At 55.0% G+C, this 12663-nt stretch overlaps 5 protein-coding genes across 5 annotated transcripts in view; 1 reads left to right on the top strand and 4 right to left on the bottom strand.

Annotated features, from left to right (window-relative positions):
* Positions 1-669: 669 nt before the first annotated feature.
* ACRALDRAFT_1071384 (uncharacterized protein) lies at positions 670-1947 on the bottom strand (the record flags this gene model as incomplete). Its single annotated transcript, XM_071017859.1, has 3 exons — positions 670-865; positions 976-1552; positions 1674-1947. 3 exons carry the CDS (start codon positions 1945-1947, stop codon positions 670-672), a joined length of 1047 nt encoding a protein of 348 aa, XP_070874327.1.
* Positions 1948-2294: 347 nt separating this feature from the next.
* ACRALDRAFT_1082411 (uncharacterized protein) lies at positions 2295-6506 on the bottom strand. The gene is made up of 2 exons (XM_071019310.1): positions 5820-6506; positions 2295-5749 (listed from the first exon to the last, which is right to left on the bottom strand). Exons 1-2 carry the CDS (start codon positions 6151-6153, stop codon positions 2985-2987), a joined length of 3099 nt encoding a protein of 1032 aa, XP_070874328.1. The 5' UTR covers positions 6154-6506; the 3' UTR covers positions 2295-2984.
* A 293-nt stretch (positions 6507-6799) lies between these two features.
* On the bottom strand, positions 6800-8736 carry ACRALDRAFT_1076996 (uncharacterized protein). The gene is made up of 2 exons (XM_071018572.1): positions 7816-8736; positions 6800-7750 (listed from the first exon to the last, which is right to left on the bottom strand). Exons 1-2 carry the CDS (start codon positions 8434-8436, stop codon positions 7145-7147), a joined length of 1227 nt encoding a protein of 408 aa, XP_070874329.1. The 5' UTR covers positions 8437-8736; the 3' UTR covers positions 6800-7144.
* Positions 8737-9243: 507 nt separating this feature from the next.
* Positions 9244-11060, top strand: ACRALDRAFT_2103610 (uncharacterized protein; the record flags this gene model as incomplete). Its single annotated transcript, XM_071023146.1, has 3 exons — positions 9244-9424; positions 9489-10850; positions 10933-11060. 3 exons carry the CDS (start codon positions 9244-9246, stop codon positions 11058-11060), a joined length of 1671 nt encoding a protein of 556 aa, XP_070874330.1.
* Positions 11061-11815: 755 nt separating this feature from the next.
* Positions 11816-12663, bottom strand: part of ACRALDRAFT_211436 (uncharacterized protein) — a gene marked incomplete at both ends in the record, with an annotated part of 2459 nt that continues 1611 nt past the window's right edge. The window contains 3 exons of the mRNA XM_071023680.1: positions 11816-11836; positions 11891-11929; positions 11970-12080. Of these exons, the coding sequence (XP_070874331.1) occupies positions 11816-11836; positions 11891-11929; positions 11970-12080 (171 nt within the window). The remainder of the gene's footprint in view (positions 11837-11890; positions 11930-11969; positions 12081-12663) is intronic.

A 12663-nucleotide genomic window follows, 5' to 3' on the forward strand; every position in this document is an offset into this window, starting at 1 on the left:
GGGCAGTGGGACCGCCGGACACATGTGTTGATATATGTTCGGTTTCCTTTGTGTACATGATGTACATGAGTATTATTTCCTCTTGTTTTTGTTTTTGTTCTTTTTTCCAAGCTTTTCCCGGCGCTGGCGTTGCAAAAGACCATCGTTTCAGATGATGCATATAGAGATTAGAGACAGCTTCAACGCCTCAAATGCCAAAGGACCGTCTGGACCTGGCAGACATGTGCCGTCCAAGCTGAATAACGTACTTGTACTCGACTGAGCATGACATGAATTGAGATAAATGAAGTAGTCATCAAACAAGACCTATAGGCTATCCCACTGTAGGTGTTATCAATATGAACACACGGGACAAGCACAACATCAACGTCCGTAGTGAACTCGTACCAAACGCCATCCTGCCAATGCAAAAGAAAAGAAAAAGGAAATAAAAAGACAAGGCCTTGGACGGCCACCATGAGATGCTGCCACTCTACCCTACCCCGATTCCCTCCTCCCTGAACATGCTGGGTTCGGGACAAGTCATGGAGCACAGCATGACCAAAGAACGGGCTGTACCAAAAGAAACAAACAGATAGAAGGAAAAGATCCACCGACTTTTACTTCCAACGCAAAGCAGACCTAACTGGCTGGATTAACCAGTATCAACACACCTTTGCCTCAGGCCCTTCACAAGGCACTGTAGCCGCCCCGGGTGCCGCTGCCCTGGACCGCATTGAGAACGCTGCGCGCCCAGTCCTTCAGGATGTAGGGGATGTCGCGGATGGTGTCGCCGTGCGGCAGCAGGTCCCAGCCCCTAGCGCCGTACCTGTTGTAGTTGAGCCAGGAGCCGAAGATGAGGTAGGCCGCGATACCGAGGAATGCCCTATTTGAGAACGAGCAGCCGATCAGTCAACCTTAACAAGCAGAGGGACATGCAAAAGGAGAAGGAAAGGAGAAAACGACAAAAAAAAAAAAAAAAAAAAAAAGACTTACAATATCACGAACCACGTGAAGAATCCCCAACTGCGGCTCGAGTCGCCGTGGCCGGCATCAGGCGGGTTCTCCCAAGCATCCTCACACGCGTACTTCGTATACCAGGTGAGCCGCAGGATATCCACGTCGCCCTTCTCCGAAGGCCCGTAGCTATTCCAGACCAACGCCGCACCGGGTGTGAGGACCTGCTTCTCCCGGCCGTCGTCCTTGTCCTTATCCCTGTCCCCATCCTTGCCCTTGTCCTTATCTTCGGCCCGCCTCCGCAGCGCTTCGGCGACGTACTCGTCCTCGGGCGTAATTTCGCCCTCCAGTCCCGTCTTGTCCCGGTGGCAGATGAACTCGATGACGGCCTTTTGCGGGCGCTTGTTCTTGCCCTGGAGGGGGTACCGTCCGCCCTGGAGTACCATGCGCAGACCTTCCTTTTTGTCCGACTTGGAGTCTGACGGTTTGAGCCGCTCCACCTTGGCATCGAGGTTGCCGCCGCCGTGGTCTTTCAGCTCGCCGGCGATGGGGATGACTTTTTGGATATCGTTGTGGTTGTCCTCGTCAGGACGGATCAGACGTTCGATGGCGCAAACTGTACACAAAGATGATAAGCGTCAGCGTTGTAAAAGGTCTTCTCCCCGTCTCCTGTCTTTTCCCATCCTCTCTTTCTTCCTTTTTTTCTCTTCTTCGGCCGCGGGTCAGAAAACACACACCTCTTGTTCCGTTGGGACACTCGTCGCCCTTCTTGACTTCGCCTTTTCTCTTGAGCGGTTTGCAAATGTCGAGGGTATACGACGTGTTGGTGTACGTGGGTGGGTGCCACTGTGAGGTGATGACCGAGTGTGGCCCGCCAAGCTTAGAGAGGTCAAAGTCGGCGTCACCGACCCGGATATGATCACATTGTATCATGCCAGATGTAGGTAGAGGTGAGAGTAGGAGTGCTAGGAGAAAGGCCGCCTCTGGCCTTTTCAGCGACGGGAAATGCATGTCGACACAGTCTGGGGAGTTGGGGGCGTGTCGTGTGAGAGACTTTGACCGAAGCCGCCGATGACGAATTCGGGTCCACCTGTGAACGGGTAGCGGGCTCGCAGCAGCAAGAAAGCGGCGCGCGGATTAGCGGAGGATACCACGACAAGCTGCAGCAGGTGATTTGAAGTGTAGACGGCGAAAGAGACAAGTGGCCGTGATGTCACCTGCAAAAGAGCGTTGCCTGGATTCAGAAACGTGATGAAGGGGAGCTCCAGTTGAAGTTGGCAAGGTCGCGGAAAATGACCAGGTGGCGCCCGTTGCGAACCGGGGGAAGCCTACGATTGCCAAGACACTGGTACGGTACGTAGGTACCTCGTAGCAGACAACTCACGTGACCTCATATCAGATGTCGTACGGAGCAATCATCCGTACTCCAGCATCTCGACCTACAAATACGTCCTCAACAGAGCAACAACTCTTAAAGCCAACGTTATCACGATGTAAAGTATGGTCACGGCATCCGTAAAAATACATACTGAAACTGCAGTACATTTCATAAACACCGGCTTTATAATACAACTCGCTGTCCGTATTCCGTGCTGTGCCTTGCCATACCATCCATGCCATTCCCCTTATCCATGAAGCCGCCCATGATCCATGACCTGAGTCCAGGACTAGATAGGGATGAGGTTTTGAAAAAAGAAACTAGGAGAACCCCTTTCTGACTTGGTCCTGTAACGCCGAATAGAAAGAAAATGTCATCGACAGGGTATATAATAGAAAACAGGTCCGACCGAGCATATAGACACTCGCGCTCGTCTTCATCATCGTGTGGTGGGAATCACAATGAAAAGAGGCGGAAAATAATAATAAAAAGGGGCAAAAGGGGGGGAGAGAAAGGAAAGATTGAAAAGCAAAACAAATAGTCGATCCAACTCCTCCGATCTGGCCCCTCAACTCCGTCTGGCATAGCGCCTTGTTTGCAACCTTTCTCTTTGCCGTCTTTGTCGGGATCTTCGTCACATCGCATCGTCGGCCCCGTCCGAGTCGCTGTCCTACATACCGTGGGTACCAGGGCCCATCATCCCGCCCATGCCTTGCATTTGTTGTTGCTGCTGCTGCTGTTGCTGCTGCTGCTGTTGTAACATGGCGGCCTGCCGTTGCTGCTGTTGGAGCGCCCTACGCTGAGCTATGGCGTTTGTCACGTTGGTTTTGGCTTGCGCTATGCAGCGCGTCTTAAACTGCTGCAGTTCCTCGGCCGGGATGTTCTCAACCGCACCTCCGAATCGGTTCGCCAACTCTTGAATTCCTCTGTTAAAGAGTAAATGACCTTGAGTTTGGACATGGTGGGCAAAGGTATTCACGTTCCGCTGCTGCTGCTGTTGTTGCTGCTGCTGCATCTGCTGTTGCTGCGGCTGTTGCTGCTGTTGTTGTTGCTGCTGCTGCATCTGCTGCTGCTGCTGTTGCTGCTGTTGCTGTTGCATCTGTTGCATTTGCTGCATCAACATCGCCTGCATGTTCATGGTCTGAGCATTCGGCGTGCCCATCCTCTGCATTTGCGTCTGATTCGCCAGTTGTTGCTGCAGCTGTGCCTGGAGCTGCGCCTGCATCTGCGGCGACATTTGTCCGCCGGCCATCGGGTTGCTTCCTTGCATGTTATGAAGTTGCTGAGCGAAGCGCTGCGCTGCCATCTGCTGGTTCATCATGTTTCGATGTTGCTGCTGCTGATTTTGCGGCAAGTTCTGTTGCTGCTGCTGTTGCTGCTGGAGCAAGGCGGCCCGCCGTTGCATCTCCAGCTGCATTTGCTGAGGCGTCATCTGCTGTCCGTTGACGAAATTCCCGTTCATCATGTTGTTTTGCATGCCGTGCGGCATCTGTGATTGCTGGATGGCTCGTTGCCTCTGCGCGATCTGCTGCGCCAGGAACGCCGGATCCGCTTGCATCTGCTGCTGCATGTTAGGCGTACCCATCATCATAGCCGCACCCATCTGCGAGTTGGTCGCCATCATGTTAGGTGGCGGGCTGGCCTGGGACATCCGCGGCGTGGCGACCATGGCCCGCGCAGGGACAGGTGTCCCCTGCATATTCGGCGTCCCGTGGGGCATCCGCGGTGTGCCCTGATGGCTCTGCTGGCTAGCGCGGGCCGACATATTGGCGCTCATGGGTACGCCTCCCATGGCTCCAGGGTGACCTTGCGCCACCGACGGCGGCCGCGGCGGACTGGCCGCCATGTTCGAATTGGATTGTTGCATAGCGACCGCGCCAGGCATCGGCGACGACATGCTGTGCGGAGTGCCCTGCCGGATAACGGGCGACGAGACTTGAGGCTGGCCGACTTGCGCGAACCTAGCCTGCGCTTGTGCCGGAATGCCGTTAGGAAGGCCGCCAGAACCGCTGCCGGGTACCACCCCTCCGGGAGGACCACCGACGTTGGGCATCCCACCGTGAGGGGGTTGCGGGTGCGCCTGCTGACCGGCAAGGCCCGGGGTTTGCGTGTTACGCTGGGGATTTGCCTGGGCAGCGAGTGCTGCCTGTCTTGCCGCCTCTTGACGCGCGCGTTTCTCGGCTGCCGCTTGCTCCCTCCTGGCTTTGTCCAGTTCAGCTTGTTGACGCTGAGCCATCAGAGCCGCTTGGTGTTCCTGTTGCTGCTGCTGCAGCCTCTGCTGCGCAAGTTTCCGCTCGTTCTCTGCATGCCTCGCCCGCTCTTGCTTCTTCTTCTCTTCGTGCTCGCTCTTGATATCGGCAATAACCTTGAACCGAGCAAAGTTGGGCTCAAACGTAGACACGCCGGACTGCTCTTCGCCGTCGGCCCCGTTTGCACCGCCCTGGGCGCCATTGGCCGTGGAAGAGAGACGTTCGTCGAGCGTGAGCATATATCTCTCCTGGTCCGCCGCCAACGCCTCGTCTGCCGCCATCTCGGCCACAGTCCTCTTCCTTGTCTTGGGTTTCGGCGGCGGATAACTGTGTTTTGGATGCGCAAGAGCGTCGAGGAGGGCGATTGTGTCCCGGGCATCCCTGGTGGGTTCGAGATGCAGAGTCGGGTGGGTGGCTAGCAAAATCTGGGCTTCGGCGCCACGGATGTTGCTTGCGTCGAGTTCCATACGCTCCCGCTTTTGCCTCTTAGCCGGAGGCGGCATGCTGGAAGCGGTGGGCGTGGGCGGTACCAATGACACGGGCGTTGCTGGCGGTATCGCGCCGCCGTCAACACCCGCACGGGCCTCAGTGGCTGTTCGCGGAGTAGCAGCCTTCAAAAGGAGGTCAGTCTGCAGGCTGTGCTGTGTCGGATGCAGGACGACGGTGAATGTCTTCGCCCGTGGAGGCGCCTGGCTTTTTTGACCCTCGCCAGGTAGCGTTGCAGCAGGCTTGCTGTCCTTGTCTTCGCCCTCGCCCGACTTCTCTTTTCCATCATCCCCTGTGGCTGGGGCAGGCTCCGGAGCCTCGCCAAGGTTGTTGTCTTTCGGGTACGGGACGTAGGCAGATGGTACAATATATGGGTTGTGGTTATGGATGGATGATGGTACGACGGTGGTCGATTTGGAGGCCGGGCGTCTGACCTCCTTGGCCTGTGCCACGGTTTTGTGGTCGTGCACTTGTACAATGAGACAACCCTCGTAAAAGGAAACGCCAGCTTGAGTGAAATATTCGAGGAGATCGTGGGGGACGGTACGACTCCGGACGTGGTCGAGGAAGATGCGCATTGGTGACTTGTATGAGAAGGTTCCATCTTGCTGATCGAATCGGAAATGCGTCGCATGTAGGTGGACGACGAGAGAGGGTGGGTTTCCGGCATATTTTTTGAGAATATACTCGTCCGTAACCACTGGGAACGAGTCAGAAAATAATAAACGCGCGAAAAACATGACCACTGCGATCATCACGCCGAGACCTACCGTAGGGAGGACGCTCTACTGTGGCCGACATGGTTGCGTCTCCGCGTATCGGCGCGTCTTGAGACCCAGTACCGCTGTTCGGGTTGTGTGTCTGGTCGGGAAGTTGGGTTGAGGATTTTCTTTGCGCCTTTGATGGCCGCGCCGGTTGGGAGGCGGCTCCGTTCGTATTGGCGCCGGTCGAGTTGGGATGTTTCTTGGTTGACATGGACGGCGAGGGCGACGCATTAGTTGTCGGAGTAGCGCCGTTCGTCTGAATTCCGGGCGGAACGGGTCGTTTGATCTTGGAGGCGGCTGGCAGCACCGGCGGCGGGATTGCCGTCACGACGGGCGCCATGCTTGCCGCGAGGCCTCGGCGAGAGGCGCTCTATCGTAATATGTTCGGATCGTGCTCCCGAGGTGTGTAAATACTGAATCAACGGGATTCGCGCATTTGTGAGGGTGATATATTGGTCGTGCCTTTTCTGACTGGAAGAGACCGTCGATGGAGGCGAAGGAAGGGGGTGTAGTAGGACGAAATGGAATGTCGACGGAATCCAAATTGGAGAGTCGGGAGGAGGGAATTGGCGGGCCCTATAGTCTTCTTAGAAAAGGGCGTCAACTGAAGTGGTCGAAAAAGACGTTTCTTTTGTTCGAACGAATGTCTAGCTGATATCCAGCAGCGGAGGTTGATGGGTATGGATGGTGGGGTCCTGGGAGGGATGTTGCGATGAAGTCGGGCTTCCTCCCACTTGTGAATCCACGCGCGATGTAGCCGTATGCCTCCTGCCAGTCATGTCATGGGGACGTCGGCTAATCTACGGATGTGTTTTAAGATTAGTCAGACATACCGTGTATATGATATATATACTGTATGTTCTTACTGTACCATACATTGTAATCTTCAGCACAAAGTACGTACTCCGTTCCCGACGCAGTCTCCCCAGTCGTACAAAGTACAGAATATGGGACCCAGGGAGTATCTAAATTTCAGTCGAAGTAATCAAAACACCAGGCAAGTAGAATTGATTTACGGAATGTAGAGGTAGACGCGGGAACTGGGCCGCATCTGCCATATCAGAAACCTGGCTCACTCGGGTACGGAGAGAACAAGAATAAAACATGTGCCATTGCCCACTACACTACATGATCAGTCCAGCGCATCGTCCTGTCTACGCTCAACGTAGAAGAGCGTTTGTAAAACCTGCAGACCTATCCTCCTGGAGTGTGCTGGCCTTTGGGTTCCTGGTGAGCTAGCCGTCCATCCCAGTCCAGCGATCGAGACTCATTACAACCGAACACAATGTCCTCAGCGTCACCCTCCCTCGCCCGAAGTAAAGACACCCCCCTTACTCCTTCCCTTGGACACGGCGCGCCCAGTCGTCGCCGACTCTCATGCCGTCGACAACCACAACGCCTCGTCCACGGCCAACCCTCTCGGGCCGCTGCCACCATTTCTCTTCCGCGCCGGATTTTTCGGCTTCGGATTCACTGTCGGCCAACCCGCCATCTCCGCTCTCCGCACCCACCACCAGAATAACGTCGTGCCTGAGCCAGGTCTGCATGTTCGTCACAATGCTCCCCTGCTCTCCCGCCAGGGACTCTTGCAGGTACACGATATCGGGCTTGAGGTGGCGCAGGATGTGTGCGTGGCCATTGGGCGATGTGAATGGTAGTACCATGGTCTCCTTTTCGACGAGAGCGAGTGCTTGCGAGTGGATGGCGTTGAACGTCGGGGAGCCAGCTGAAGCATCTACCGCCGGGCTCTTGGGCTCCTCCTCGGCCTGGGCCTGCGCTTGATTGTGTTCGATATTGGAGAACGAAGAACTCAGCGAAGGCGGGGGAAGGTTGCTCGTCGCGTCGAGCGTGTTATCTTTCAGTCCAGGCGCATAGACCAAGACGAAGAGCTTGACCTGGGAGAAGTCGTTGTGGCGGGGGATATGCGATAGGATAGACTACAGAAACCAGTGAGCAATGCGTCCGCAACTGTCATTCCGTCGTGTTGTATGGAGCAACTTACGGCATGTTCCAGGAAATCATCCTCGTCGTGATCGCCGGCATTGACGTCAGCGGACACGACAATGGCGACGGTCCGGCGACGCTTTCCGGGCTCTTGCGACGGTGAGCCGGAAGGGCGGTCCCTGCGGGTATTGGTTTCGTCTGACCACGCCTCGTGGTCGGCAAAGGCTGTCTTATCCTCCTCCCGAATGGCAGCCAGGGCTCGACCGGCCACCGCACCAGCCGCGGCCACGCTCGCCGAAACGGTCTTTCCGGCATTCTCAAGGAGCTGTTGCGGGCTGGGCGTGCGTCGCAAAGCGCCAGACATGCGAGCGCCCCAGCTTCCCTCCTGATCCGCGTCCTGTTGTTGGAGCGCGGCCCGATCGGTCGCGTCCCCTACGGGGTTCGATGGAGAGTCGTGAGGCGCACTCCGCGATGTCGTGTCGCGAGGGATATTGCCGCCGTAATCGTTATTGTCATAATCCAAGTCGTCGTACTGCTCGGAAGATTCGTCGTCGCCCTTACGTTGGCTCCAAGCCCATGCCGCGAGACCGACCGTGGCGACAGTCAGTGTGACGGTCAGGGGGACCCAGTGACTCCATACCCCCCTCCTTCGCGACGAAGAATCGTAGCGTGACGACATTTAGGCGGCTGTTGTCATGGCACAAGGCCGAGAGGCTCGTTGTAATCGTGTCGCTGCTGCGTCCAATATGTATTCGTCTCGCGGAAACTTCACGGTTTAGAGCAGCGTTGGGACGTTTGGTCGCGCAATGGCGAGGATGGTTGCTTTCGATGTCTAATTCCTTCGCGTCGCCAGTCTTGATCGAATGGATTGTACAAAGTATTATCTTACTCCGTACTTTGGAGGGGGAAGGACAGGGGTCAATTGTACAGTCCTAGTCTCGGTTATCAAGATGCAGAGGCAATTGGACTCCGGTGGCTGGTTTCACAAGCTAATACGTACAGTAGGGGGTCCGGTACGCGGTACAGAGGATAGGACAAGTACCTTCAGCTTCCGAGGTTGTTATTGTTCGTTGGCCGGTCACATTCTCGACCACTAACAATCCCCGCTCCCACTGCGAAATGACATCAGTCACGTGATTTTGATTTCAGAGAAGGGAAAAATTAGAGAAGAAAAACGGCCGCAAAATAAAGGTACATACTTGGGAGTACCCGCCGAGATTCGGACCCACTTTTCAATGACTCTTTTGACTGACTCTCGAGAAGTCATGTCAATCAATCGCCTGCCTTTTGTCGAAGCACACTTTGATGGGCATCTCAACGGTGATATACGATAGATTGACAGCGCGCGGGCCGGGATGCTCACTGCACACTGGATTTATTTTATTTATTTTTGACAAAAGCCCATCTCTGCGGACATAACTCCAGTTAACGCGCTCTTCGCGACGCTGTTACATTACACCCCTCACTCATCAATCTCACCTTCGAGATGCCCCACGCAGTCTCAATACCCTCGCCAGGGCTTCAGGCCTTGATTCTTTGTGGTTCCGGATCGTCTTTCCCGACGTTTACATCAAATCCAGATGAGAACCCGAAAGCTCTCCTTCCGATCGCGAACCGGCCTATGGTGTGGTACCCATTGGACTTTTGCTACCGCACAGGCATCACTGGTGAGAGAGACATGGTGATTCTCAAGGGCCAGTTTGATGCGCTAACCATTATCTATCTCTTCAGATATCACGCTCATTTGTCCAGCAACGGCGAGGAAAGCTATTGAGGAAGCAGTCAATACAAACCCGTACCTGACTTCGCTACCTCTCCCCAGGCCTGCCATTCTCGCGCCAGAGGACCTCGACCACAACACGGGAACTGCCGAGATTCTGCGGCTGCCGGTGGTTCGCGAGTTGGTCAAGTCCGACTTTATCGTCCTGCCCTGCGACCTGGTTTGCGAGATCCCCGGCGAGAAGCTCTTGCAGACATGGATGGTCAATTCCGCGAGCTTGCCGAGCGTCCTTGGCGCACCAATCTCGTCCGGGAGTGAGAAACAGGTCAGCGGAGGCCTGGGGGTTTGGTACGAGACGAAGACGGCATTGGCCGTGAAGAAAGAGGAGACAGACTTTATCGCGACCACGCCCCTCTCGACCACGTCTGCCAATACGCGGCCAAAGGACCCTTTGACGCCACATCTTGCCAACCTCGTCTATTCGATGCCCAAGGACTCGCTGAAAGATCTCACCGAGGACAAGAACGGCCTCCCACTACGACATGGGCTCATTCGGCGGCACCCGCGCATTCGCATGCTCACCACGTACCGAGATGCCCACCTGTACATCTTCCCCCGATGGATCCTAGACTTCGTCCAAGAAAACGAGCCGTTGGAGAACATCACCGAAGATGTCATCGGGTGGTGGGCTAAAGCAGGTTGGCAGGTCGGCCTGGGGGAGAAACTGGGCCTGAGGGCGATCCTGGGGGCCGAGGAGAAAAAGTGCGACGGCAGTTCGACTCACGAGCGCACGCCCTCCCCGCAGCTACAAGAATCCGAGGAGGCTCTCGGCCCTGGCGTCGCGGGCCATAGGAGGGCTTCGATCGCCGGCAGCACAAGAGATGGGGACGGTCAGTCCGAAGCCGACGACTTGGTTGTGCCGCCGATTCTCGCCTACCTTCATCCACCGGACGAGTCGGCCCCCTTGGTCCGTCGGGTCGACACTGCTCAGCTGCTACTCAACGTGTCTCTTCACCTGGCCAAGCTGCCCTCGGTGGAGGAGGGGGGTGCGGCGGTCTCGGCTTTTGCGCATAACAAGAAGGTTTCGTATCCCGAAGGCGTCAAGACACGGACCACGATTACCAAGCAGGATAGTCTCGTGGGCGACAACGTCACCGTCGAGGAGAAGGTGGCCATCAAGGAATCGGTGATTGGCGCGAATTGCCAAATCAGCGAAGGGGCCAAGATTTCCCAGTGTCTCCTCATGGACGGCGTTGTCGTGGGAAAGAATTGCAAGCTCACCCGGTGCATTCTAGGCAAGAGAAGTGTGATCGGTGACGGGTCCGTGCTGGTCAACTGCGAGGTGCAGGAGAACTTGCTGGTAGAGCCGACAAGTGAGTGGTCCACATTACATTCTGTGCCGGTGTTTTTTCTTTGGTTTTCTTTTAGTCCGGTCATTGCTAACCATCAACACAGCCGAGGATAAGGATAACAAGCTCATGAGCTCGGAGGGATTAGAGGCGACTGAGGAGGAGATGCAAGAGGTGCTGCAGGACATGGATGACGAGGTTCAGGCTACCAATGAGCTAGTCCTGGGGTATTGAAACGACTGCAGAGAGTGAAGCTGCTACGTCACTCGGAGAAGATGGAAGCCCATGCCTGCGGCCATGGTAAAGTGAACAACAGAAAAGAAAATGGCGAGGAGAGCCATTGGAGGCGAGTGGGCACATACTCTGTTGGGCATCCGAAATCTATTCAGCAGGACGAATTTCCAGAGAACGACCTACATGGTGTGTCCCTTACAGCTGGGTTTGCTGCGGCAACCTAACCCCCCTCGAGGAGCTACGAGCCACCTAAATAGCACAAAGAAAAGGTTCATCTTGAAACACACTCGGCCGGTCGTCAGCACAAAGAAAGCCACAGAGTCTGCTGGTGCAACGAGTCCAGTCTGGGGTGCGTCTCTCGAAATCATCGTCCCCGCCACCTGCATCACCTCAAGAACGAAAATAGGACGTCGCTGCTGGTTCTTTGTATGTTTCGACTATTTTCGTCCTGTATCGGGTTTCATTTTGGGCCTTCTTTCCCCTCCCCCTTCTTTTTCTGTTGCCTGTCGCTGCTTCTATTCTCCATTCCGTCCGTTTTGGGAAGCGGCTTGCGATGAGCAGTTGGGAGTAAACAGTCTGGGGGCCAAGTCGTAGTTACTGCCAAAGGACACTAACTTTTCAAAGGACGACGAGCAAAGGGGGAGTGATGCTCCTATAGCGTTCAATGTCTCGAGTTGATATGATCGCCCTAGCTATCCCAATGTAGTAAATACTCTCAAGTTATGAGGGAGAGAGCCTTGGGAAAATGCGATCTTCTAATTCGTCTCACCACCTGCCTGATGTGGGGAGAGGTGGTAGGAGAGAGACATACAGTGTATAATACGGGGTACATGCGCGATGGTCGTCCAAAAGGGGATAAATGTCACATGCTGGTTGAGAGTAAAAACAGGTTATGCCGATAAAACAGACGCAGGGCGATTTCTTCTCTCGTGGTTCTTCGTTGGTGGATGGATAGCCATGGTTTTTGGACAGAGTTATGATGTTGAAATTTGATGCATGGTAAGAAGCTTGAGCCATCAGCTGTCATGGAGTGATGGCGGTCTTTAGAAAAAATCAACGAAGTACGAGGTATTATATGCGATTCGAAGGCTAATGCCCGAGTTCGGAGACTGACGCAGTGTTGTGCATCCGTTCAGGACATCACATAGCATCCGGAGCGACACGCATCGTCTTATGCTACTTTTACCTCGGTAGCCAAGTTGGTGAGGTTTGGTTTGAGATTCTGGCATCTCGTACTTTGTACGGCGCAATCAAAGTCCAGGCACCTGGTACCTGTGTACCTCTGGGGACGGGCTCACCCTAGAACGCTAGACCGAAAGAGGCGATGAATGGCCCCACGATCGTACCCTAATTCCTATTGTCCAAGCGTCCCGGACGGGCGACATCTGACCTGACTTGTTGGTCTGTGCTTTCCGTTCAGACTAAAAACTAGTAGCTGCTGACCTAATCGTAACGGACATGTTTGTCTTAAACCAACGTACGTCCTTGACTCGGGCAAAAAATGCCATCGTCGTTCTGGATCCCCAGTCCCTCATTCTCTCGACCTCGATGGCCCTGCTGCAGCTTTCTTTTTCCAGGTACAGACACTAGGTAAATCTCCCAC

The sequence above is a fragment of the Sodiomyces alcalophilus genome (assembly GCF_042370955.1).
Source record: "Sodiomyces alcalophilus JCM 7366 unplaced genomic scaffold ACRALscaffold_4, whole genome shotgun sequence".
NCBI lineage: Eukaryota > Fungi > Ascomycota > Sordariomycetes > Glomerellales > Plectosphaerellaceae > Sodiomyces > Sodiomyces alcalophilus.

Bases quoted from the DNA above. Each gene is read 5' to 3' on its own strand.
- ACRALDRAFT_1082411 (XM_071019310.1), bottom strand. From the start codon at position 6,153: ATGGCGCCCGTCGTGACGGCAATCCCGCCGCCGGTGCTGCCAGCCGCC. The intron at 5,750-5,819 runs GTAGGTCTCGGC...ACTCGTTCCCAG, and splicing joins AGTAGAGCGTCCTCCCTACG to TGGTTACGGACGAGTATATT.
- ACRALDRAFT_1076996 (XM_071018572.1), bottom strand. From the start codon at position 8,436: ATGTCGTCACGCTACGATTCTTCGTCGCGAAGGAGGGGGGTATGGAGT. The intron at 7,751-7,815 runs GTAAGTTGCTCC...TGGTTTCTGTAG, and splicing joins ATGATTTCCTGGAACATGCC to TCTATCCTATCGCATATCCC.